This window comes from Petromyzon marinus, chromosome 10 (genome assembly GCF_048934315.1).
Source record: "Petromyzon marinus isolate PM22_M1 ecotype Great Lakes invasive population chromosome 10, UKy_Petmar_22M1.pri1.0, whole genome shotgun sequence".
Classification (NCBI taxonomy): Eukaryota; Metazoa; Chordata; class Hyperoartia; order Petromyzontiformes; family Petromyzontidae; genus Petromyzon; species Petromyzon marinus.
This window is the reverse complement of record NC_133676.1, coordinates 15,318,325-15,346,041: the sequence shown is the minus strand read 5'-3', so window position 1 is coordinate 15,346,041 and position 27,717 is coordinate 15,318,325. Positions and strand designations below refer to the sequence as shown.

The following is a 27,717-nucleotide window of genomic DNA, read 5'->3' as shown; positions in this document are numbered from 1 at the left end:
CTTTGTTGAGATTTTTTTTTTATTTTGTCAGAGCATCTCACACAAAATCCAATATGGGTAAAGCCAGCATTGAAAAATGGCAGGCCAGCTTGAGAGTTAAGCTGGCAGATGGGTTTCTTTGAGTGGTCCCCATGTGTCGTCAAGTCAACATCAGCCGCCACGTGCTACTAAGTGGAGATGGCGTCACCTCAGAGCTTGTGCCAGGCTGGGTGCATTTTGGGGCTATCACATGAAGTGTCGAGGGCTTGCTGACAAGTCATGGGATAGATCCAGGTGAAATGGGTTAAGTCTCATTTGAGGATGAGATAAACAACACACACAACACTTCTTTAGCTGTTCAACAGGGAAAATATATTTTAAAATGACAGCAGAAACCAAACAGTTGTATGTACATAAAAGAGAGCGCTCTGCACCAATTATGCCAAGATGATGTAAAAAGGCATAATGCTGGAAATTCTCCATGCTTCGTAATACCCTGGTTTTAAGGACAATATAGTTTCTCGTTACTATAAATCCCATTGATCTAAGTAGACCTATATTAGTGTGCAACATCATAAAAAAAATCTAACAATAATAAAATCACAACAACAATAATGAAAGCTAGACACACAAGTCGGTGTAAAATATGGACACACTACACAAGTCCCATGCAGACTCTGTACAAATTTACACAAGACACCGATAACACACCCAGCAAGAGTGTGCGTCGGCAATTTAATTTAACAAATCCTCACCGACATCGTTCCGTTTCCTTCACTTCTTCGCAAGCGTCATCAGTGGCGCACATTGGCGATTCCCTCCTTTTTTGAAAAATGACCAACGGGAAAGTTCCCGCGGGGGATGCTGTTGGGATGGCGCGTCGTCGCGCTTTCCGTTCGTTGGTTCTGTCGTCGGCAGAGAGAGTTCGATGTTCTTGAACTAAGTAGCTTCACTATCAAAGCGCGCTGTAAGTTTAAGCTCACTGCAGCGATAACCACATAGCGAGACAGAAAACAGTTTTGGGAAAACTAAAGAAAAGCGTTTCAAGAGTCTAGACATTTTTTCATTGTCGCTGGTTTTTACCGTTGCCTTGAACCTCGACGGACACCCTGAACGCATCTCTGCGATCTTGCGAGTAAAGGTAACACAAGGAGGTCGTTGTGCTTTTCCGCATAAAGAAAGTCTGAGCGCTCTTCAACTTCTCGAAAAACAATTGCACCGTTCCTTAAAAATCCTCTGCCCACGCTCTTGTCTCGTTAACTCTGCAAAATAAAAAAAATCCCCCGGTCACACAAACGCCATCTTCTCGGTGGCGCTGCTCGATCCCCATCGTCCCAGTGACCACGACGACTTCTGCCGCTCTTCCATCCCCTCGAGCTTCTCTCCTCCTCCTCCTCCTCCCCCTCCTCCTCCTCCTCCCCCTCCTCCTCCGCCGCCGCCACCGCCCGCGCACCCCGGCCCCCAGCGCGCGATCGACCACGCCTTGGGCTTCCTGGGCGCCTCTGCGCACGCCACGCAGCAGCAGCAGCAGCACGGCTGGCCCGCGTCGCCCGCCGACTTGGGGCCCCCGTCCGTCGAGGACGACGCCGACGACGGGCACGCGCGTCCCGGCAGCGGGCCGTGGAAGCCGTAGTGGAGTCGCGCCAGCATCTGCCGGTGGCGGTGCCGCGACTCGCTCCGCAGCATGCGCAGCGCCAGCGCCACGAGCAGCGCCAGCACGACGGCGCCAGCGATGGGCACGGCGATGACGGCCGCGCGGAACCACAGCTCCTGCGAGGCGGCCGCCGCGGCCGCCGCCGACGCCGACGCGGAGGCGGAGCGCCACACGGCGGGGCGTCCCGCGCCCTCCGGGCCGGGCCCCCCGCCGCTCACGGGGTCTGCGGCGAGACACAGGGCGACGACGGGATGGTGAGTGTCGGCGCGTGCAGCCGACGTTAATTCGTCACTGAGTGATGTCCCCTCCACCCCGATGCGTGCAGTTATTACTACTAGACAGTCGCTAGATGCTACCACTATAGGCCGTAGATATTGCTGCAGAGCGGCCAGGGAGATCGTGGCTGGGGGGGGAGGGGGGGGGTCAGGGGTAGCAGCCCAGCCCCAGCCTGCCAAGGTGCCACCTCGGCCGGCTGGACAATCTAGGCGAGGCCCGAGGCTCTGCACGGGACTAGGCCTCACCACGCCACTCTGTCAGGTGAGTACTTTGTGCGATAGAGTCGATAAATGCTGCTATAGAGTCAGCATGTACTACTGTAGTGATAGCAGGTACCACCACAGTCGGTATGCACTGCTGTAATCATAGCAGGCACCATCACAGTGCTATAAAAAATTTAAGAGTAGTTTTGAAATATTTTTTGACCCGGGCAACGCCGGGTATATAAGCTAGTCTTATATAAATGTGCATCAACGACATGTCAATACCCAACACCCTTTGATCTAAGCACCCTTTTATTTAGGCAAAGGGTGATCATGACGACCTCGCGGCCGATAACGCTGCCAATGAATATTACATTCAAGCCGCTTCGGACGCTGTCGCCAACGTTGACGCCATCGAAGTTTTCACAACGATAACACCTTTGCCAACCGCCGCGAACGACAACTATGGAAACGATGACCAAAGACCCCCCACCTGCTGTGTCTCCCCGGGGCGGCCGCAGCAGGTCGTGCAGCGCGTTGTAGTTGCACATGTCGTCCTGGCAGCAACGCACGACCGGCCAGCGGCCTGTGTGGTTGCGGGGACGCGGCGCGTGACACGGGTGCGGCGGGGAGGGCGACAGGGCTTCGATGCAGCCGTGCGCGAGCGGCGAGCGCGGGTCCGTGGGCTCCAGCACGCGGCGGAAGCACACGGACATCTCCGACTTGCACATGTAGCCCGTGGGCACGCAGTGCGCCGCGTCGCAGTAGCAGCGGATCTCGCCTGCACGGGGGGGAAGGGGCAAGAAGACACGGAGAGAGGGAGAGAGGAGACGCCGTTAAAGCCAACGTCGCGACGGCTTCCTGACCGCCCGAACACGCGAAGGGGCAGCACTGGTCTTCGCGAGCTGATGGGAGGCGGTGGCGGGGAGGAAATTCCTTGTAGCCACGATGGGCGCAAGTCTCTCGATAAGGTGACCAGTGTTGACTTCCTGCAGAGTTGTTTTCATTTGAGCGATGCGAGAGAAATGAGAGGTCGAGTCATCGACCTCTCAACTAGGATTGAACTTGATAATGTCAGAAATCCAGTGTAGTGCTCTTACCACCCTAGCCATCTTAGCCAGTGTCACCCAACTGCTGGAGGTGTCGATTCCTGAAACGCGCTGCAATTCATACCCATGTCACGTGGGTATTAGCCGCACTTCACAAGGTCCCACTGACGGTGCGACACTAATGCAAACGATCGCCAGGGGTAACGGTTCGTCTAAAACGACAGCCTTCATTGTGCGAAGCAGTCAAGAATAGAACTGGCCACAAATCCCGATGCAGGACCTTGAAAAAAAAATATTGAGACTTAATGAGGCTCTCCTAGATAACGACCGTTGTAATTACATGGATAAGCATGGATTACATCGTGATGTGATTATTAGTAGCTTGAGCTCACACTGGGTGAACAACAACAAGCTGAGTTCAAGCCTAATATTTCAGTCGTGCTCACCACATGCTCTGACATTGATTTCTGAACAAGCCGGGCACTCTCCAATGTTACCTCACAATCACTTAAGTTTAATGGTGGCTGAAGACGCACGTTTTCCGACGGTATAAAACACGCCGCTGCATAACGATTGGATGTTGAACAACGCAGCAGGGGAGCATCATAGCGGCCCTTTAGGCCTGATGAGAAAACCGCAGCACGTTGGAACAAACCAACCAGCAAGGGCACTTTAAGTCAAAGCCCGTTTGAAAACGGTTGAGCTAGAAATACATAGGCTTAATAAGACTGGGCACTCTCAGTATTTGTTTGCAGTGAAGCCCATGTGTGTGCGTGTGTATATACATCTATCGCGGGAATTTCATCACCTATTCTACCGTTAAGAAAACACCCATCGCGAATATCCACAGGAATAACATTGACAACATTAATGCGCCGTCTCTGGAGACATTTGAAAGCCGAGGCCATTATCCATAGGTTTGGTGTTTTTTGGTTCAAGAGTGATTTTTTTTCACCACCACCCAAAAGGTACAAAAAAAATAAACTTTTAAGCCGTGGCACAATTCACGCAATTGGCACGCACGCACACACACTCACACACACGTGCGCACACAGCAGGCACGCGAGCGAGCGCGCAAATTGTGGATTGTTTCCAAGACATAAACCCGGTTAGTTGTGTCACTGCCCAGGAAGTAGGTGAATTAGATCCAATGGTAATGAACACAAGTAATGGTCTGGAGGAAGAGGTACCGCTATGGATTCTATTTACGGTCTCATGCAAGAACCGCGGCTTAATGAGGTGAGACCACTCTGGTCTTTCCGGTGCCTGCAGCTTTGTGAGCTACAAACAAAAAGGGCGAAGCCCACGCAACATATTGGGCTCATCAAGTGTTATAACGTCACTATCACAGGGTGAGAGATCCATGGGATTCATGATCGCTCGTAAAAAAGTCTTTGCTCAGAGAGAACTCAATTTCTTTACAACTGCAGATTATTCAGATTGTTCGACTCGGCCCATCATATCTGCAGAGCCAGTACCATGACTACCGCTTTCTGGAATGGATCTGCCCGTCGTGCAGAAACCAACCGAAGGCAGTCTAAGGACAAACAAATAGAGGTGGTGGCCATAGGAAGAGATGAGCAACAACCCGATAACCGCTTGAGCATGGAGGCATTTTGAATAAAGATTCCTTAAAATACTGGTCGTGGGCAATGGTTCCAGCACAGTGGCTATAACGCGACTTACTCTTAGGAATAACGGCAGAGTTTATAGTATCTACCTTGCAGCAGATGGTGGCACATTTTGGTGCGAAAATTAAAGCAGCAGATGGGGGAAATGGAAGTGCTGATGTGCTGCAAACTGGCGAGTGCATTGATCGCGAGGCTACGCAGCTGTAGGTGTGAACCCGCATGAAGAGCGTTGGTGCAAAGGTTGACAGCTGTGGCCTTCACCGACGTCAGAGTCGATATGATTTCACTGCAGTTGAAAATGTTTGTAGTCGTACATAAAATAAACGTGGCATGCCTCGCCACGGATTTAACAAAAACAAAAAACTAACAACACGAAGTCAAACTCATTTGTTATCCGAGGGCATGTGTGGAGCACAAGGATCGAAACGTTTTCCTGGTAAATAAATTAACACTTCTCCATTTGTGTGTGCGGTAAAGTGTAAATAGCCACGCATAATGACACATTTTCCCACCACTTCCGGGTAATTCTGCTTCCCCAAGCATGAGCTTAGATAACAGGAGGAGCCAACTCAACTTGTGGATATCGGGAGTTGCTGTGGATCGGAACAGGTAGGAGGAGTTTAATTGTTTCTATTGAAGGTCAATTTTATTTAGGCACAGTTAAGGTTTTGTGATTCCATGCTCGTGTGATTATGGGGCATTGCTCATCTCCACTGGCAGTCTTGTGCCAGTGGCAGAAAGGCCATACTGGCATGATGGGGGCTATTCTCTTCATAAGAGAGAGCACCATTGACTTCCCACAAAGTGGTAGCTATTTTATCATCCCTAGAATGATGATGGGCTGAGCTGATTTGACAGGCATTTGCTCTCACAAATATACATCTAAAATTAAGTTTATTCATATTGGAATATGAGTCACTGAAAATGGCCTTAGTCTATTTTGTGATTTTAGAATTACACTCCACAGGAGGCTAATTACTTATCTTACAGATGACAACGATGATATTTGTCATTGTTTAGTATGAGACTGAAAGCTCTTTGGAAATTGAGACAGATCTTAGCTAATGAGGAAAATCAATCAACAACCTGGCCGTTTTTTAGAGATCCAAAATCAAACATTCTGGTAAATTATCAGTTTTCAAGCCCTTCCAAAACATCAGTCGGTTGTCATTGTCTCCATGTACCAGATGTGACATTTGCATACACAGACCATTATTTACCATCACAAAATGCGTCGCAGTTAACCGAACGGTGCAAATGTCTCTCGTCAAGTGGAAGGCCTTCACCTGGCAGCCATAGAGAATGACTGACATTACATCGAACCATTCCGTACGATAAAGGGGGGGGGGGGGGGGCAATAGCACACGGGCGTGACGACGAGCAACGAGCAGTGTCAACTTTGACCGTCGTCGTAAATGGGCGGCCTGCTCCCACAACGCTCTCAGCCCGAGGTCGTCGTTCGTCACGTAGAACCCTCCGCAGGGCCACGGGCACGGGCACAGCACAGGAAATGACGAGCGGCCAGTTTTCGGACGACCCCCAAACAAAACAAAAAAAGCCCAATACAGTTAAGAGCACCAATTTGGGGGGAGTGGTAGTGCAGTGGGAAGCACAACATGTACGTGTGTATGCTGAACTTCTTTCGCACCGTACGTAGCCAACCGTGCCAACTGGAGGTGCGAGGGAAGGACAACAAACTAAGCACAAAAAGCAGTTTCAAAGAAATGAGTTTTCAATTACTATGGTATGAGCTCTGTAACCTGAGTTCACATTCAACCCATGGCTAACATCAAAGGCTTTGTTGTATTTTTTTTTTAAAGATGGTACATGTTATGTGGGTGGAGTGATGATGCAAGTTAGTATCGCACTGCGCTATGAACCTGACAACCCGAGTTCCATTTCCCGGCCACGGCTAATATAAGTGCCGAGTGATATCTGAGCAGGTCACGGGTGCATGTTCACCAACCAGCAGTGTGTAGCGTGGAGAAGCATGATCCAACAAACGCTATAGCTGACATGATGCGAAGAGGCATTAATGTAGCGATGGAATGGAATTAAACAGAGGCTATACAATCTGTGTGCAAATGTAAAATGGCAAGAACATTCGCCGTGTTTCTTTATGGGCGCCGTTGTGTGCCACTCTTGCAAATGAGACTGCAGCGTACTCGTCTGAGTTCTTACCTGGTTAAGCAAATCAACTTTTGCTAGCCTATTGTAAAGTGTTTGCTTGCACTGTGCTGTATAACAGTGGATAGAAAATAAGGGATTTGGCCAGGCAACACTGGTTAGGGTACTCAACGCACACGCAAAATAATGTAGAGTTAAAGTAGTTCAAATCTCCCTTGAAGGTCAACTCAGCCCATCATCCTTTTGGAGTAATAAAATTTGTACCACGTTGTGGAAAATCAACGGTGGTAAACATAGACTGATCCTTGTCATGGTAATATGATCTTTCTACTACTATCCAGCGCTGCACACAGAGTTGCTGTAACCTCCATTCCACTGACAATTTAAGTAGGGAGACACCTGTGCTTAAGACATTCTTTCAAATTAAACTTGTTCATGAAATGTCAAGATTTAATATGAACATAAACACACTATCGGCAACCACGATGAGTTCCAGAGTTTAGCAGCGTGAGCAAACGAAGAGGCATAAGGCAGCGTTCTTCACTCATTTCCAGAGGGGGGCCACTTTCGCCGAAAAGACATCGTCAGTGTGAGGGCCGCAACACATTTGAAACCATTGGAGGGGTTAACAGCAGCACGATGATGATGGGCGGTGTTTTCACTCTCCGTGTATTGTCAGTGGCCGCACTAAAGGCCACTCGGGGCCGCCAGTGAGCCCCGGGCCTTGCAGTGAAGGACACCGGGCAGACGGCTTTGCGCGTGGCAGGCAGCCACAGAACCAAAAATTCACACAGAGCAATGGGAAGCACTTTGGAACAGAAGTAACAGTGGACGAGACAAAGAAAGGCACCAGCGATGATGAGACGTACGCATGCACGCATGTTGTAACGTTGAACTTCTTTCGCACCGTACGTAGCCGACCGTGCTCGTTGGAGGTGCAAGAGAATCAAACAGGACTGGATCATCAAATAAGACAAGAGGGACCTTGACTATGAGGTCTAGTTTCCAACATAGCTCATCCTCGTATAATACAAAATCTCTCGATTGGCTGGGAGGCAGGCCATGAAGCAATGGGGGCAGCTTGGGCACAGCCCGTCCCAAGCCAAACTAATTAATCGCCTCATCAACTCGGAGAGCTCTTCTCTGGCCACATGTCAAAACAGCAGCGGGTTTTTTTTTCTTCTGCTCTCGTATGGCAATCTGTCTGTCTCGTTAGTCGCCCCTCAACGGTTGAAAAATCTGCTCAAGCGTGCCCCCCCCTCCACTCTCTTATCGCGGCGGCTCAAGAGGCATGAAATATTCCCCGCTTTGTGGTCAAGTGGCACGTCGATGCCTTGAAGTAAAAAAAAACATATATATTTTGAGCCGACATATTCAAGCGAGGGCGGCTTTCAACTCAGGATTCATTAACCGTGCCGACTGGAGAAACACGACGGGCACTAAAGGCGGTCCTCAAAGTCTTTCCCGTCTCGTGCCAAGTCAACAGAATTTAAATAGAGCCATCACTGAGCCGCCTCCGATATGGATGTTAACCAAATAGGTCCCATCGAGAGTGTCCATACGGCTTTAGCTTTCTAAATAGAAGTGGACCTCCGCTGATCCACTCTTGCATTTCCTGATCTTGCGACCATTATCTGTGCGCCGAATCAATCCGCAGAACTTCCTCGAGTCCACGCACAGTTTCCTTATTTTCCGCCCTTTGGCGGTGTTAAGAAGAGTAACCATAACGTTGTGACAACGTCATTCAGTCGTCCACAGGTAAGCGCAGATAAAAGTAATCCAGCGGTTTGGTGGCATATTTCATCCTATTTGCTACTTTACGTGTGGAATTGACCTGACCCACATTTACCCAGAAGGGTCTTCTGTGTCTCATTACATCACATACACACAACCCACGTGGGCTGGCTTGATGAGGCTCTTATTCGGCATCGGATTAACAAAATGGGGCTGTACGTGTATCCGTGAGAGTGATTTCAACTGTTGTGTTCACTTGTGCACACTTTGCTACAATTGTTTAAATTAGACCATGGTCATTTCACATTTCCCCGTGAAATCACGCTTAAGCGGATAATGACAATTGGCCACAAATTCACCCTCTTATCCGTGTTCACCAGAACTTATTTGCATGCATTTAGGAGTAGAATATGCAGATAAGTACTGTACTTTCACGAATGAATACTAGGATCTGCCAAATAGTTTCCCCATATCGGCATGGATAAGCGGAGTTCTACTACAATTTATTTATATATGCGCGAACACAGAGCCGCAAGTAACAGAACGTGACATTTTTAATACATACATTTTGAAAATCTTTTCACACGCTACAGTATTTAATGGCACGATTTTTCAAGTTGCCACATTAAAATAAATCGCAACAAAGAATGTCCACATAATCGAGTAAGGGAGGAGATATTTTTGTAAAAAGATTATTTAAAGAGCTCACAAGTAGGAAAGAGAGGAAATGCCAGGGTGGTAAAGAAAGCCTTTTTATTTTGATTTATTAAGTGCCATTCCAACTTACTTATTTCGTATTTCCATAATGTGCCGCTATTGCTCATGCACTCATTCGTTTCACCATGTTCTCAAGACTTTTTTTTCCACCGAGGTTGTGAAAACAGAGTGCACCTAATGTAATGTGCAACAGCGAGTGGGGGGTGGCGACGCTTAACAAGCTCCGTCATGCCGCCCTCTTCTCAAAATAAGTAGGAATCCGCAGAGACAGCGTTTTCATGAATTAAAAAAAAAAGTTTCAGGATGTGTGTCCGTGCTGTACTGAAAACCAAATGGCAAGGTATATTGTGCCGTTTGCAAAATAATTTGCATCAACGTAGCATCTAGATTCCGTTGCTTCTCATAAGATGCTGTCGCGCCAGTAAAAGGAGGCTGGTGGACTGCCAAGATATTGTCATGCACGTGAAACATTGACTTGCCAGGGGAAGTATTTGCCTACATAAGGCAAGTAGGCCGTTGACCTATTCACGAGCAATCTTGCGCGTTATTTCCCTCGTGTGCGTGTGGCTTTTCTCTGGATACTCCGCGATTGCAAATCCACATTCTTTCAGCGGCACCGGTCCGTTCATTAGGACGGCCGCTTCCTCCGCACCTCCGATTAGCACGGTTGGCTACGTACGGTGCGAAAGAAATTCAACACACGCACGTAAATCCGTGAAGACAAAACCTCCCCCCCCAAAAAAAAAACACACACACATAAAGCAGCGGTTAAATTATATAGCGCACACTGTAACACCATGATAATAACGGATAAGTTATGTTACACAAAATCATTAGTCCCACGGGTAACAGCAGTTTGACCCTGATCACATGGTGGCCGAAGGGCCAATCACGTGGCCATTCATGCCCCAAAGCTTCGCAGCGATGGCTCTGCATTTAGAGTGTGCCTCTGGTGGTTTGCTGGAAAGCTGGCAGGTACGCTGTTACTAATCGCTTAAGTGGGGCTAATGACATCGTTTAGGTTATTAGAGTCGTTTCATTACTCCGTCCAAGTATTTTTTTCCGCACAGTTTTAACACACAGAGGTTGGTGACTTTCTAAGCAATGTAATTTACAGCTGAGCAGCAAGACCCTTAAACGCACGCCAGGAGCATTGTGGTCCATGGCACTGACACACCGTGACCCAAGGCATCGTGAATCACTGTCATGGGGTGGAATCTTTAACGTCAGCCAAAAGCTGGGCAGGACAGCAGAATCATGTCCAAGGTTGAAGTGTCTCCACGCTCCTATGAATACCTGGTACTGATACGGTATTCTCAAGCCTGTGCGTTTTATCGAACAGAAAACCGTGGAGCACAATCAGCATGCGGGGGGGGGGGGGGGGGGGTCGGCTTCTGACACAGTCCTGCTCTACATCAAAACAAAAAAAAGCAAATCTTGGCCTGGGATCAGTGCTCTCCCCCCCCCCCTTCCTACCACTACCGACCCCCAACGATTGTGGAGGCAGCGAGGGTGGAGAGGAAGGGGAGGGAGAAGCACCGTAGCCTTTGTAATGTCACTCCGGGAGACGGGTTATTGCAATCAGGGACTGCCCAATAACAGTGTTGTGCGATTTGAAGTCCCTAATCACCCATAGGAACTCATGCTGCAAATGCAACATGCAGGCTCCTACACACGAGGTCAGCGAAGCTGCGCGCCATGTGTGTGTGTGGTCGCCCAGTGTGTATCTGGAAAGCAACTGCATTTTAAGTTTTCGCAAATTGTAATGCACGCGGGCTGCTGACCAAAGGAATCGCACACACGCGCACGTGCGCACACACACGCGCGCACGTCAAGGGCTTGCAACGCCGTGGCATTATAATGCTGGCATGGGGAAACTACATTCGAAACCAGATTCCAATTTTGTTTTCTTCCTGAGAATACTTGTGGGTTCTACGTTTTGCTTGGGGGGAAGGGGGGGGGGGAGAAAAAAGTAAGGCTACAACGTACATTTTAGAAAGAATTGGACACTTTAAGGCAATGTTGCGTTTCAAGTAATGTATCAACGACTTTAAAAATCGGAGGGAATGCTAGCACCTCTAGTGCCACCATAGGATGAGGAATGACCCACCGCTCATTTGGGCGGGGTAAAAGACTTTGATCGCTTAAAAGGCATTTTATGTTCGGCAGAAGTTATATGGAAAACATAAGAAAAACTTAAAGCAAATTAATGCCATGAGCAAAGAAGCCTGCCAAACTTATTAGATTGCAAGCAGAGATCTAAAGGCGGGGCGCGGGGCTTGAGGCATGTATTTGTGGTTGTGAACTGTTGTGCTTACAATGAGCAGTTTTAATACAAACCAAGCGTTCACCAAACCATGAACTCAAGACATGTGAGCATTATAGAGAGGGGGGGAGGTGCTTGGGTCTCCTAAACGTAAGCTTGGCGGGCCAGTGGTAAGTGTCCGCCGTCTGTATGGACTAAACCGCCATCGTCAGCACTCCAAATGAGCACATTAAACAGCAAGCGAGTAACGTGGGGGGGGCCTTGCTTGCGAGTGCCCGCGTGGCCGGCCGTGAATCATCTTTTACGGGCCACTCTAGCGGCGGGGAGGCGGTGGTGGTGAACCCTCTTGGTTCACCACCACGACAACAACAACAAAACACGAGCAAAAAAAACGAATATCCGTTGCAAGCGATGGGAGAGCGAGTGACGATTTTAGGCTGCGTGCGGGAGTGACGTTGCAGCTGCACTGGTCTGCGCCGGTGGTGTCAGCATAGAAAGCCTGCATTCAGCAGTGGATCGAGAATGACTGATGTTCACAATGTATACACAATACTGGCTGGGTGGTGCTGTGGTTAGGGGCCAGAGTTTCATTCGGTCCATCATCCCTCCAGAGTCTGTAAAATGAAGTACCACACTGTGGGATATCAACGGTGTCCTTACAAAGAAGCTGGCCCTGCCATAAAATTGTGGAATTTCCACAATTGATACGGTGCACCAATGGGGATGAACACTGTGCCATTAACAATTTGAGATCGGGGGCACTCTTGAGTTGTTATTACTTTGCTGATTTTTTTGTTACTTTGTGTTACTTTATGTTCGTATGTTACTTTGCTTATGTTCTGTATTTATAGATCGCCCTACCGAGAGCAGTGGGACTGGCAAAGGGAGATAAAGGTCAGAGCGACAATGAAAATAAACGACAGAAGAAGTCACTGGAAGAAATAGAACTGTTAATTCAGTCATTCAAATGACAACTGTCACATCAATGGATCCGTTGCAATTTTTAAGATGGGGTGGATTAGTGATCACACTGCCCTGTGAACCCATTACCCAAGTTCAATTCCTGGCCATAGCTAACATCAGTGGTGAGTTATATCTGTACCAGTCCCGCCCCCCACCCCCCCAACATTCATCAACCCACACTAACCAGCGTGGTGAAGTATGGTCAAACAACCCCCATGACTGATAATGGTGTTGTGTTGTTGACATTCATTCAGCAGTGGATTGACAAATGGCTGTTATTATACCAATAACCACAATACTTAAGTAATAAGGTATTCCTCAAATGTCGATTTTTTTTTAAACCTGCTAAGGATACTTGAGGTTTCAAACAATCAGATTTGTCAATATTCTTTAGATCAAGACGTTTGCTAAAACACACCAGTGTGGAGAAAAATATACTACAGCACTGATCCCATACATTTGAATAATAATCCAGTAACTCCATTGTAATAATGTATTAAAGTAGCGTGGCCCATAATCCATGAATGACAGAATAGGAAGCATGTCAACATACTGCTGTGTAGAATCACAGATCTAGTCCCAAATAAAATAGGGATATAGTTGGTCTGAACAACACATTTATGGAAGGTGGATAATTTCTGCTCCACCAAGGAATTACAGCAGCCAGAGCGGTTCTTGGATGTGTTTTAGGTTGTTCAGCATGATGTCCAACGTTTTGCACCCAGAACGTGAAAAAAATACTGGACATCATCCCAAGTAACAATATACAGCACGACCGTGAAATCCTACGTCGCAGAACTTGAGCTCTTCCGGTTGTTGTAATTCCTCAATTCTGGCAAAAGAAATGTACCCCCGAGAGTAAGCAGGCAGCAGGGAGGGCATGAGAGGTGCCTAGGAGACATCGCCCACTTTCCACGTAGGATCATTTTCAAATCCCTCTCTCTTATTATTATTATTCCACTTGTTTACCCAGGAAAGCCTCACTGAGACTCGTGACCCTCTTTCACGAGGGTCCTGCCCACTTTTATTTTCAATAAAGGAGCAATGTTTTGCTGCGTACAGTCCCAAATCAGTGATTTGCGACAAATTTTCAAACTTTCCAAATTGGGACCACGATGCTGGCACACAGTGGCCTACTCTCGCGAATGAGATGGCATGCGATCTGTAATATCTACGGTGAAGCAGACGGTGTGTACTTGTGCGGTTAACACGCTCATGGTTAATAACCAGGGCGACCGCTGAAATGAAATCGTGAACCTCCGCGACAAACCGCTGGGCCGTGCCACCGCTCGCTAACACAAGGGCAGGCACGTGAAGATCGTCCCACTGATTACGGGCAGTGGCGTGGAGCCAGACTGGTTATTGAACGGCAATGCTCACTCCATAGAATGGCATTGATTGCTTTGAGAGCTATGGGGTTACTCTTGATCTAAACCCACAACAAAGGCAGCGAATGCATAACATAAATAGTCAGATTGCAAATATCCCACTAATACAATGTTCCCGTGACCTTCAGAGGTCACGCGAATCAATACGCGTTTTCTGTATTTTACAGCATTTGAATCAATTCTTCATTAACATTGGGATTTATTGATTTTAAAGCAAACCCTGGTTACTTGTTAGAAGATCTGTTTTGTGATGGCAAAGCCTGCATATTCCGATTACATTGCAGCAAAGTGTTAAATTAATCTGCCAGCGCTGTCCTCGAGAGACAGTCTGGTCCCTTCACCTGATGAAGGCCACTTGTGTTGTGGCCGAAACGTCGTGATTTTTGTTGTTTTATTTTTTTACCTACGTGACTTTATCGAATAGAACCAAAGAGTAAGTATTTTTTTATCCCAGTGTTGCCTCTTGTATCAAACATCGCAGCACTCACAGCGGGTGCTTGTCTGACAGGGCAAGTGTAATATGTTAAGAGGCATCGTAGAGTACTTAACACACTCAAAACAAAAACAATAATATGCAAGTCGTAGATTAGGGAAGTCATGGCATGGATTGAATGAACGTGCTCAATTATTTTATGTAAGGAGGTCACAGAGAGTTTTGTTGGGAAAACTGTTACGTTGTTTATATAGCATTGTTTTAGTAAGTTTTAGAGGAGTTTGGTTTGGCCCGATTTTTTATTAGTATAGATTTATACTTAAAATTTCGATCTGTATTGTATTGATTGTTATTGGGATCAAACATCGAAATGGATTTTTTTTGCACTTTTTGTACGCGGCATGGACGGGTTGTGCTTTTTCTGTAGGATTTTATTGTTTACGTATGTGATATTTAGATTTGCGTACAATGAATTTTAGGTGTATCTTGTAATTTTATTGTTTGTTGTGGTTGAACTCAAATCAAGAACCGAATGGCTCACAGGGTAAATCCTAATAAATGAAACTGAACATTTGAGATTTTCTCCAATGAATAATTCTCAATTCCTGATATACAGTATATACCATATGTTCCAAATTACATGTTTTGTTGCCATGGTGGATTGCGAGTGAACAAAACCCCCAATAAATATACATCATATACAGCATTGGAGCTCACCAGCCTACGTGTGCATTCTGAACCAAAGTGTCCCAGCAACATTTGTTTATGCGGGGAAGCTGTGTGGCGAGGTTGTTTTACTTCGTACCTTATGCACTGATGATACTCAGTAAATATAAACCTCTGAATAGTTGACCAGCTTACACAAATGCTGCTGGAATACATGGGATTTAGAAGGAAGGCGCATAGACTCGTAATCTTTTGCACCGTGTCCGTTTGTACAAAGTTTGACGTTTAGATCCCTACGGCTGTCCAGATGTATTATTTTTCCAAAACGATATCGCATTAAATTGTGCATCCTTCAGGAGAGTAAGCAATTGTGTACGAAGTCACTGAATGAATCGACCCCACAACAACTACAACACTTACACGTGATGAGACGTGCCTGTGTAGAGTAACTATTGTTTTATAGGTCTCTTTATAAAGAGCAAATGCAATAAGATCTGAAGCAGTTGAATAGAAGATGTACTTCTAAATTGGTAAATTATATTATATGAATTGAACATTATTTGTGAGTTGGAAAATCTTATTTTTTTATGTGTGCTTTCTGCATAATTATACAATGGCATTTGCTATTCTTCACTCATTTAAACTCGATTTACCCTTGAAAGTAGAGCCTCCTCGTCTCAAAGGGTTCTTACCTGGTCAAGCTAAATGTTCTCACGCTCAGTCGTAGCAACCTCCTAAACCCTCTCTCATGCTATACATTTACACATGAGCCAATTCGTTCAGCTATCATTTGTGGCCAGGTCACTTCTGAAAAAGAGGCATAGTTCAGTGGCTTTTACCTGGTAAAATACATTTATTTTTTTACTGATTTGCACTCCTATCGCGTCTTTGAATTGTTTGTTTTTTAAACTTTTTGAACCGCCCCTCCCAGACATCTGTGAAACAAGAGCTTCGTATCTCATCGTATTCCTCCAACATAAATAATGATTGTGATAACGTACAGGTCACAAGATCAAAACCTTGCAGCTGTAAGGCCTAAGCTGATGCTGCCACCACGCCTCGCCAAACTCTTACTGCCCTCTGCCAGATCCCACAGTTCCTGCACACGTGACCTCTAAGATCTGCCCTAACGATCTCTAACCGTCTGCGCTTGAGTATTCCCCCTCGGTCACTAGACTCATGGAGACCACTCCAATGCCCATCTCGCGGTAACCGGCTCTCCTCAACCCTGCACACACACACACGCACGTGTTCTACCAAGCATAACATCTATTGCCTAATCGTATACTGCATACATACATTGTACTGCACTATGCATCTCCGTTTACCGCCCTGAGCCAGTGGTGAAAATTCCACATTGCTATGGCGGGGTACAGTTACGCCACATGATGGCCAACAATTACAATATAGTTTGCGTTATACAGGCCGCTACTTAGGCATGTGTGGGCTATGTGAAGACACGTGATGACCTCAAGAGCAGTAAATACAGCTGAGTTGGAGGAGGGCTTATGAACTCTAGTTTAACGAATGCAAAGTCTTGTTGACAGGCATATGGAGTAATCACGCGCTGCCCTTACATCGATACCAATTATCAGAATGCGCACACATTACCAACTACTTTTGCTATTTCTGCCTAGTTTAAGCCACATAAGTTACGATCATTTACATTTTAAAGCATTCCAATTCAGCCCAGAGCAGTTACAAGCGCTTAATTCGCGATCAGAAGGTTGCGAGTTTTAAATCCCGATCAACCGGTCAATTCATCTCATCCCTCTGGGGTCGATAAAGCATTACTCTGTGGAAAGTCAGCCAGTGGTGGTCATTTGAAATACACTTAAACACCACCGTGGGAATGTGGAATGGACACAACTGGCAAAGGAAGGCTACCAAATATGAAAACGAACAAGCGCCCTTTTGAGCGTCCAAACTCATCGTCTCGACTCAGAAAGTAATTTGCTCATAGCGGCGATCTATTGCGGTACCTTTAGCACTTATCCATCACTGCACCCCGACAATTGTGCTATATAGTACCAGAGGCAGCGGCGGGAACCGCTTTGGAGATAGCCATTACAGACGCGGATTGTGTGCGTGCGTGCAGACCAGAGATGGCAGCACAAGATATCCCCCGCCAGTAACTCAAACAAGAGTAAGGGGGGAAGAAAAAACCCACGGACACTTCTTTGAACACGCACACACACAGCATTGTGTGTGTGCGTGTGCGCGCGCACATCATGCCGCACGCACGCATTCGGTTGAATACAGTTCACGTGCAGCTTTTGAGTTCAATTCCACACAACGCATTGTGTACATGACAACACAGCACGCAACGCTTGCTGACACACACACACGTAACGCTGTGCATATAAAACACACACACACACACAGTCGTCTGAACAGATACGCAACACTGTGTGTGCATACGCAATACGCAGTAAGTCAAAAACAAGAGACATTTGGCAGCCCACGTAAGCGGTAGCCTCGGCCACAAGCGTTTACCTTTAGCCAGAACCAGGAGCAGGGTCCACACTTCCAAATGCATCCACAGCGCCAGGACATTCGGAAGTCGCTCCATCGCGTTTAGGTCGTCGGAGTGTTGGTGACCCAATAACAACAACGCCTAGGAATTCAGCCAGAGTGACCCCAAAGCGTCCGCTCCGCTCCCCTTCGTCTTACGCCTGCCGGTCCTATTGCCGATTCTATCGCCAACCTCGACTGCCTCGAACACAGAACCCCCCCCCCCCCGTATCAGTACCACCGCCGCCACCACCACCTCTCCAATGTCACTGAAGAGCGCATGGTGTGAGCTTGCTGGCGTTGCTGCGGTGCTCTCGTTCGTTGTCAGCGCGCCACTCGACCCCGCGTGCCGCTCGCTTGATACCGAGCTAATAGGCTGCCCTAACAAGTGCCCACAACCCGGTCATAAGGAACAAGTTAGAGGCTTCCTTCCCGAGCGCAGCTCTTTGTTCTGCCGTTGAGTAAAGTTGCTCGTTCCCCCCCCCTCTCCTCTCTCCCTCCCCAGCTTGTTCCTCCTCTCTCGGCAAGAGAATGCAGAGAAATCGCCACGCCGCAGCCCTCGCCGTCTCACGCTGCGCTTTGTGCCAAACAGCGCGGCGCAGCAACGCGGGGTGGGGTGGGAGAAACTTCTCTAAACGAGTGTCAAACTTCACTAACTCCTTGCGTTCTCTTTGCCGCACAGACGCTCGCGGACCCACCCCCCCCCCCCTCCACGTCAAAGCGCTCGATCGCTCGCCGAGCCGAGCCAAGCCAAGCCGAACCGAGCTGAGCCAAGCCGAGCCGAACCGAGCTGAGCCAAGCCGAGCCGAACCGAGCCGAGCTAAGCCGAGCCGAACCGAGCTGCCTTCCTGCGCGCCCCCGCGACCAGCAACATCCAACACGCGCGACTTGAACCACCTTCGTTCCCACTACAGCTGACAACAACCTCACCCCCGTATGCAGCAGCTGCTGCTGCTGTAAGAGCCTGCCCTCTATGCTGCTGCTGCTGCTACCAACACACGTGTGTGAATGCAACTCAAAAAACCCCCAAGGCACGAACTGAAACGTCGCCGAGTGCCGGAGTCCACGGCTATGGAAGCGCAAAGAAGAATCGCAAAGAGTATTCCCCCTCCTCCTCCTCCTCCTCCTTCCCTCCCTGCCTGCCTGCCTCTCTGCTTCTCTCTCCTTCTCAGCGCGCATTCATCCCGGCAACTGAGCCCAACAGCCGCAGCGCACGAGCTTGGAGCCCTTCTCTGCCGCTCGAGGGTGTTTCGGGGGAGGGGAGGGACGGATTGCGACCAAGGAGGCAGCAGCAGCAGCAGGAGTTTGAGGCCGTGACGGCGTGGGGCGGGGTTCTCGATGCGCGGGCGGCGAGGGGCGGTGCGGACGCAGCCGGAGAGGCGAGAGCGGCTCTGAGCCGGAGCGCTCACGAACGCAGCAGCAGCAGCGACAACTCGCTCTGTGTGTGTCTCTCTGTGTGTGTGTGTGTCTCTAATTAGCAATTAAACGTGTCCTGGCGCCGATCACACGATTTGGCCCGCGGGAAGGACAATGAGCCCCGAAGCGTCCGCCCTTTGACTCATTCACCTCCTCCACCCCCCCCGAATCTACTTTACTCTCCCCGCCTGTCTCCAACCTCCCTCCCCCACCTCCCCTGCCATTATCTGTAGACATGTTTGCTTCTGATAGTCATCTGCTGGGACGCTTAGCATTGGCAGCAGGGTTCAAGATAAGAGAGACGGAAGAGGGGTGTAGGCTGGGTCCGCGCAGCGATGGGGTTTCTGTTGGAACCGTCGACACTGCACGTGGCCTCAAGGTGCACCTGGCCTGGCACGGACGCCGTTGTGACGTCACCGCCACTTGGTGTGCGAATGACGGGGTATTGGTGTGGAAAGGGGAGGGGGGGGGAGATGCTGGATTGGAATGATATACTGGGGGGGGGGGAATGCACGGATTGGATGGAGGGGGGTCTTTTATTGAACCACTTAAAACATTTTTACATTGGAATTTGATGCAAGCAATGTCCCCAAGGCAGCAGCGAGCGAGCAGGTACCTGCGGAGAGAGTGAGTTGGGGTGGGTGGGGGGTACCCGTCTGCATCTCAATGGACACTCTACACCTACCCTCCAACAAAGACAACGTACAAAAAAGGCCACTTATGATGCGCAGACTGCTCGTCTCGTGCTGCTCGCGAGCATCTGCGAAGCCAGACAATGCGCCTGGCACGAGTTTGAGAGTGTGTGTGTGTGGGGGGTGGCTGTGTTGGCAGCACCACGCCCGGCGGCCCTTCGTATCACCCAGTACTGCTGCTGCCACGTGGGTTCTGCACCGGTATTTAAGGCTGAGTTGACCTTAGCGGCTGTCTACTCGTCGTGTATAAGGTATTAAAGAGTGTGTAGCCCTTTGTCAGTTCACTGCTGGATGAAGGCGTTGTCAAGCCGCCTGAGTCGTGGGGAGGGGGGGGGGAGCTGCTTGACTCCACGTTCATCCACGTTGGTTGGTGTTGGGCCGTTGAAGATACTGGACCAGAGTCGGTTCAGAGGGCTTCACTCGCCCCTGATGGTTAGCCGTGGTCGGGAAGCGAACCTCGGTGTTTGGGGCCACGGGTGGGGTAAACGTCTGTGTGTGGGGGGGGGGGGGGGACGTGGGGAGAGGGGATCGAGCTTAGCTCAGCCATCGCGGTTGTCCGCTTACCAGCGCTGTGCGCTAACCGCTGCACCACCGCTCCACATTCGGATTATTCGTGATGACATTTATCCATAGCGTGAACACTGCCCAGGCTGATCGCAAGCACGCTGTCGTAACCGCCACGGCACATGCACCACCGCCGTGTACACGATAAGCGATTGCCTTTTTGTGGCATACATTGTCCGTAGCTTAATGCTGTTTGCGAGCACCTATTGAGGCCAACACGGCCAGCACTAATCAGTCGACCCCACACTACCGTACGACAGGACTGTACAGGGTGCTCCTGATGTCTTGTGACCCCTTTTAATTATCAAAAACTTGACATATATTTTTGTTTAAGTAAGGTTGTTTTCTTTTTAAACATAAATGAATATGCAAAGGAAAAAAAAATGATAGGGGTCAAAGAATTGGAGGTCACAAGATATCTGTAGCACCCTGTACAGTAGTAATTACCACTGCATGGTGATGTGCATTGCCAGGAATATAACTCACGTTTCCGGGATCATCGGCACTGCCTTCACTGCAGGGGCCACCGCTCTCCATACGCCCTATGAACACACACGCACTCATAAACCCGAGCTGTCGCAAAACCGTAAATTTTAGCACTGGCGACGGCTTAGCTCTAAAACGTTCTGATTACCTTTTCTTTTAAAACAGCTTGTCTGGAGAGAACTGCTGTAATGAGTTCAGTCCTCAATATATGACGAGACTGGCTAACCTGAATGTAATGCTTATGTTGACACTGCAATGCCACTCGCAGTGTTTAATGGGGGGGGGGAACTTCAGTGAGTCGCAAGACTATTTTCCAGGAGTGCCCTCTGCATCGGTATTATTTTTTTGACCGGTCCTTCAAACGTTGGTGTTTTTCGTCGGAGGAAACCGGACGATGCCCGGAGAAAACACGCACACTAGGGAAGGGGGCAACGATAAAACGCTCTGCACAGACGGATTCAAGGATCCATCTACCAGGCCACCTCGGAGCCAGGAGACGATTGTGAAACGGCATTTAGTTGATGTGCTTACCCGTAGGCCTTCGTACTAGTACGTCTATTAAGCAAATGGTTGCTTGAGTGAAGATGCACATATGATACAAATTATGAAAGTATTCTGTCCAGATTTCCAGATCATGTCCGGATTGTATTCGCGGCGGCTGTGTGTGGTGGGTGGTGGGGGTGTCAATAGTGGTTGTTTGTCATGGAAATGTGGAATTTCCACCATAAACGTAGAAGAGTCCCACCCCTTAGTTTGTAAATAATTGTTTGTACTGTGTTGGTTAATTCCTCACCTAGAATGCGCCTGATTTCGTCAGATTTCGTAAGCTAAATGAGCAGGACCGGAGCTTTGATATTGCTTGCATGAGTGACCACCATGGGAAGCAGATAGGTGCAGTGGGCGCTGTGGGCAGCTGGAGGCAGTGCAGTCAAATCCAATGTTGTTCCGCACTCCTGCCACCTTCAACCTTCTTTGACCAGCGTGGTGAAGTTTGGTCAAATAAGCCCTCTCACAGTGCGCAAGGCGTAACGAGGCAGTGGATTACCAAAAAGCAGGTTGCACGTATGCGTGCATCTACCAAACATGCCCTCCCTGACAATGCTTTCATGAACGAATTTCCACATCTGTACACCTCTATAATACACCAAGTGCTCAGTCATATATATGTTAAAAGTAAATAATACATATATTATACAGTTTAAAACGATAAGGACTGCTTTCTTTTAATTAAAAAAAACATTTTTTATGAGCTGCGGGTGTATTTGTGAACGTTTTGTAAAGCTGACATTGCACAAGTTTTATATCTACCCAGGAACTTTTACGGAGCAAGTGGGCAGTTGAAATGCATTAGCCTTAGCTCACTGTGGTATATACAAAGTAGTTAAATATTGAACAGGGCAAACCCCTACACGCACAGCCCTAATAAGTAACCTGTTTTTTTATTATCATAAATGGTTGTTAAAGTGACTTTAAATAGTTATAAATGTTGAAGAAGGCTTGCGCAATACCACAATGAATAATTTATCACAAATGAAATGAAAACACGTTGCATGTTACCGAAGTATATTTATGATTTCAAAGCCGCTCGGCTTGAATTTGGCACTGCAATGCCACGATGGCCGATGCGGTCACGTGCTGCACAAATGACGCGTCGAAGATTCCGTCGACCTTCGAGCGCGGCCACCGATCCCAAACAATCGACCGCATTGTGAACAGCAGCCGCTGTCTTCGCTCCCTTAAAGGGGGAACGGGACCAGATCCACTCTGCGTCTGAACGGACAATCGAGTGGACAACAACATCTACAAATGACACATTTAATCTGCCGCTATGAGTCCACACGAAAGAAGGAGAAGGAGAAGCCACTTGAGTCGGGTTCGACGCTGCCGCCAAGTCTAAAGTTCGATTCCATGGTGAATCCCCCCAAAGTGGACGAACGCTCGAGACCCTGTGGTGTGGATTCATGATTAGCCCACTATTGTTTAACGGTATTCGAGGCACCGGTGCCAAATGCAACAACAAAAAACGCCCACATTTAAATAGTAATACAGTTAGATTGTAATATAATAATTACGCTAAGTTTCTGCATCGTTTCGTGTCTTCATTGTGTAACATTCGAGTAAATAATATGCCATAGCCACGTAAGATCGTGCAGTTTTGTTGGGATTTTTTTTCTGTTTATTGCCAGCTGCTTTCCTTTATGATTTTATATATTAACCGTCCACGCAGTTTAAGTATTGATTCATATCAGATGCACACGAATACATTATTCTAAATGTTCCATAATCACGATGCAGCTACACGTGGTAATGTAGTATTAGTAAAGCGGTCCCAAAAATAGGAATTATCTTTCTATGAACGAGTAGGGAAACCAATTCCTCTGCTGAATCAGGACATCTTTACCCCATTACCATACTTCACCATGCTGGTTAGCGAGGGTTGTACACGTTTACATATCATTATCAAACCCGAATTGTAGTGACGTGACTCATGATGTGAGACAAAATCTGATGTAAAAAATAGCAATCGTACCACACACATAACAGACAAAACAAGTATTATATTCGAAGGTGAAGATACAACTTGTGATTGAGTAAACAAATGTTGTCATGATGTTAATCTTATTTTTGTTGTTGTTTCGTTAACGTTGTAGTTAACCAAAACAAGATCTCCTACAATTCAGGTAGTACACTTTAATTTTATATCTACAAAATTCGAGTCTGCTTCACGTACTTTTGCTTTATTTAGCCAATTTAGTAACTAAGCCAACACCGCATTATTTTATCTACATTCCACATTTTCGTGCTTTGAATGATAAAGGTGCAGCACTGCAGCTGCTTGCTCACGCCACTGCTGGCAGAAGAAGGAGCTCTGGATACTATCTTGGTCTACTCTTCCACGCTGGCAATACGTCCTGAAAGCGGTGCAAGTACCCACACTTTATCCCAGCGCACGCTCCCCTACCAATTAACTGCGGTGTTACACATTGGTACCACTGGTTGGACAAAGACGGGTGGGGCGTGCGCTCCAATCTATACCCGACTCATTATGTCGAGCGCCGCGCCGCAAGATCGAACCCGAAGACTTATGGATTGCAAGTCAAAGTGTGCTCGTTGCATCATACCTGGTAACGTAACGTAGTGGACAGATGGCGTCGCTGTGCTCGCGTTTTTCTATTCACAGTTGCGTGGCGGGGGTGGGGGGCGATTCCCCTGGGTTAAGATTAGGGCTACTCGTGTGTTGTACCAGCGAACCCACGTAATGAATCGTTTAATGTGTACTCACGTCAAGCCTGCATTGTTGTGTGCAGAGAGGCCTGTAGACAAACACACCAACAGATCTGAAGTTTTGCACATTCACCCTAAAATGTAACGGAAATTTTTTAAGTGAAAAAAAAATAAAAGTTCAGCCCTGCAATCGCTTGCTGACGCAAGTGGCTCTTGGAAGAGTTTTCATTGGAGAGAGCTTTGGAGAACCCCTCCAGGTTAAAACTATTAATTGTCCATAATAGAGTTTTTTGGGGTTATATAGCGTAAATATGGATGTCATCAAACCCGCCACCACCCGATACAGCCAATTAGTAAGGTTTGTCACGTAACCAGAATGTCAGTTCGTTACTAGTACATCACACCGGTGTGTTGGAGAGCAAAGCCACAACATTTACAATCTGAGTACGATGTTTCGCCAGTAATGACAACTAGCTTCATCAGGCGACAGCCAGATTTGTGAAGTCCACCTGTTTTGTTCCTTATATAGAGGCGTAGATGTGGTGGCCACGCTTCTGTGCTCTTCTTGCGCGAAGTGGTGGGGGATTCATTGCAATGTACGGGTATTTAGCAAAATATCGATTGTGCTAAACCACTACCGGGAATCTACCTAAGTTCCATTCTCTATCACGGGTGACATCAGGAGTGAAATATATCCTTACCGGCACTGTGCCTCGCCTCTTTAACAACACGCACTGGCAAGTGTGGTGAAGTATGGTCAAATAACCCCCGTGACTAACATAGCGTCGGGGAAACCTTCACCCAGCAATAGATTGACAAATGGCTGTGAATTATTATTCTTTAAACATAAAATCACAACCCCTAAAATAATGCTACATTAATGTCCACGTTCTTAACCATCGGTAGTAATATTTAAATGAATTATAAGTATTTGGGCGTGAATATTTTACAATTTTGGTTCTGATGCCAGCACACAATGGCCAGTTGCTGGCTGCCTCGAAGGATTTATAGCACGTGGTCTTTAAGGTCCACACACCACAGCAGATGATCCACTTTGGTGTAATTCCCTGCATAAATATCGTCGACTTCCGCACAAACTGGCTTGGTAGATAGCAACCTCGTGGATATTTTCTTGGCCAAACTAGACCCCACCGTGGGAATGTGGAATTCCCACCAAAAACTCCACTGAAGGCCATTTCCCATTTGAGCAGTGAGACATGTTGGCCTGGACTATGACCAAGCCTCACGAAACAATGAGAATCAATGACCACATTCCGAACACACTGGTGTTACAGTGGATCAACACAACAGATGGACTATGCTTCGAAGTCCTATTTGCTTCATACGTATTTGACAGGCGCTGGCCTTGAGACGGTCTCTTATGCCCGCACCCAGCTCTCTAAGCAGACGTTAAGTGCTGTTAAACCAGGACACGCAGTCTCTCGTGACATTAAACGCCAGTATTTTTACCACTGCGAGTTACACCACTCGCTCACTGCCGCCACTATATAACCATGGTAGCTGGCACCCTAACATCAGCTGGACGCCGCGGTGCTTTAAACGCAGTCTCAAGGCCACTGTCAAATATTTAAACTGCTAAATGACGTGACGTCCACAGGTCATACAGATATCGCTGCGAACACCTTCACATAGTACCTATCTTTGCAACTCTTAGGTGCGTGTGGCCTGATTGACTGTACAATGCCATTTGGAGTAGTGCATGATTATTTTATTGTGTGATGGTCCTACAATGGAGAAATATATTTTTTAATGCAGACTTGATATGAATCGTGACAATTCAACAGGAGCAATGTCACTATTCACAATCGGAGGACATGCCATGGCTGATGATACAGAATAAATACTCTTATCTGGAAACCACTCACCTATTATCCGCAGGAGCTATATGATCCTCAAAAATGCACATTATCCGCACTCCTATTATTATCATCAATATTATTCACAGACAAATGTAGTACTAATTTTCGCACAGGCTATTTTGGTTAAGAGACTCCGTGGTGTGCCACCCACATCGCCACGGACAAGAGGGGCCCACTGTATAGAGTTCAACATCTTCAAACGAATGCTTTATCCGTCGCTAATGAAATGGTTAACGTCAGCGTGGAAGGGCACAACGACAAGGGAGACAAAACAAACAAGGGGCCGTCCATAAATGACGTCGCGCGATTTTGAACGAGTTTTTTACCCCCCCCGTCACACGGCGTCACAAAAAGTCAGACCCCCCCCCTCAAATATGACGTCAAAAAGCTCTGCCCCCCCGCAAAAAATAAAACATGCTTCAAATCGCTTTAAACTATTGTCATTGTAGTGCGTATTTAATGTTGTAGGAGAAAACATGTATAAAAAAAAGTCTATTTAACTTAGTAGAACGTGTTGTCGATATCTATTTAAAGTTGCGCATTTTGATGTGACGTCACATTTCTCACCCCCACCCCGTCACACATCGTCACAAATGTCTGACCCCCCCCCCTAGGTGCGTGACGTCATTTATGGACGACCCCCAAGGTATGCGAAGTGGGAGTTGGAATAAACGACGATGTGATGAACGAACGGGTGGCAAGTGTGGTGCTTGTTAAAAGTCGTGCCTCACAGCAACAAGGACCCGCGTTCAACTCCTGACTCGGGTGCCTTTCTGCTTGGGGTTTGCTGTTCTGGAGAGCAATCTCACAACATTTTAATGGGGACGACGTTTCACGGGAGATTGTATCCAGCATCATCAGGTTGTCAGCAGGTTGTGCTGAAGCAGTCATACGTTTGGCACGTTTGATTCACGTGACACTTTTACGAATTGGCTGTGTCGGGTTGAGGAGCGTTTACAACACATACTTGTAGGCGACCAATTATGAATCGTAACATTGGTCGTGACAGTGCACAAATAAAGTTAACGGTCTTAACACAATTGTCGGTCTGCTTTTAGCTCGAAAACTACGACTACACGGAGGGGCAATCCACCAAAGAATCTGGCAAGAAGAAAAAATAAATGTCCTTTCCCTCTCCAAAATGCAAGTTTGTTTTTTGAAAGGGTGTGACCTGTCCTGGAGAGCGGGCAAAAACATTTTCTCACATGGCAGGGGGTGGGGTGGGTGGAGGGGGGCTGATTAAAAGTCGTACAAGAATGAGCCCCTGTGGGTCCACGGCCGTCTTCCCGTGTGTACACTTCCCGTGTGTACACGGCCGTATTCCCGTGTGTACACGGCTGTGGTGGAGAGATGGCGTCACACGCCAAGCTGAAGCTACGGTCAGAATCAGAATCTTTATTTCGACTGGAGGAATCCGATGAGCTATGAAGCTCTTTTCACAGACGTCCAGTACGGTACAGACAAACTGTGCCCACAAATGTGCTCGTCTTGTGGATAGGCTGGCACCAAATCACAACGAATGTGGAATTTCCAACCATTCGCTCTGTGCCCTGAGTGGTGAACATTATCCTCCTTGGTCAGTTGAGCATGGAGAAATTTAGACTTTTTTGACTGAGACTTTACTAAAGTTACTCGTATCCACTTTGTTAAAGGGACAATTCATGTTTATGGGCTCTCTCGCATCTGGATGACTGAATGGCATTGAGCGGCAAGTGAAAATAAAAACAATCGGAAAGTGCGATTTATCATGAATTCGTGTAAAGCTACACGTGCCAACATTCTAATGGCGAGGGTTTGTAATAGCTGTGATAAGAATGTGTACACATTCCACGTCAACCTGTCCACAAACAGTAC

At 47.6% G+C, this 27,717-nt stretch overlaps 1 protein-coding gene across 2 annotated transcripts; it reads right to left on the bottom strand.

Moving 5' to 3' along the window:
* Nucleotides 1-325: 325 nt before the first annotated feature.
* On the bottom strand, nucleotides 326-26,195 carry LOC116940841 (BMP and activin membrane-bound inhibitor homolog). 2 transcript variants are annotated; one of them, XM_076066202.1, is made up of 3 exons: nucleotides 20,759-26,195; nucleotides 2,606-2,893; nucleotides 326-1,856 (listed from the first exon to the last, which is right to left on the bottom strand). In XM_076066202.1, the coding sequence occupies exons 2-3, from the start codon at nucleotides 2,841-2,843 to the stop codon at nucleotides 1,267-1,269; spliced, it is 828 nt and encodes a 275-aa protein (XP_075922317.1). In that variant the 5' UTR covers nucleotides 2,844-2,893; nucleotides 20,759-26,195; the 3' UTR covers nucleotides 326-1,266. The 2 variants fall into 2 exon arrangements, with proteins under 2 accessions (XP_075922317.1, XP_032806977.1); XM_032951086.2 differs by lacking the exon at nucleotides 20,759-26,195 and adding an exon at nucleotides 17,583-19,198.
* Between the last annotated feature and the right edge of the window lie 1,522 nt (nucleotides 26,196-27,717).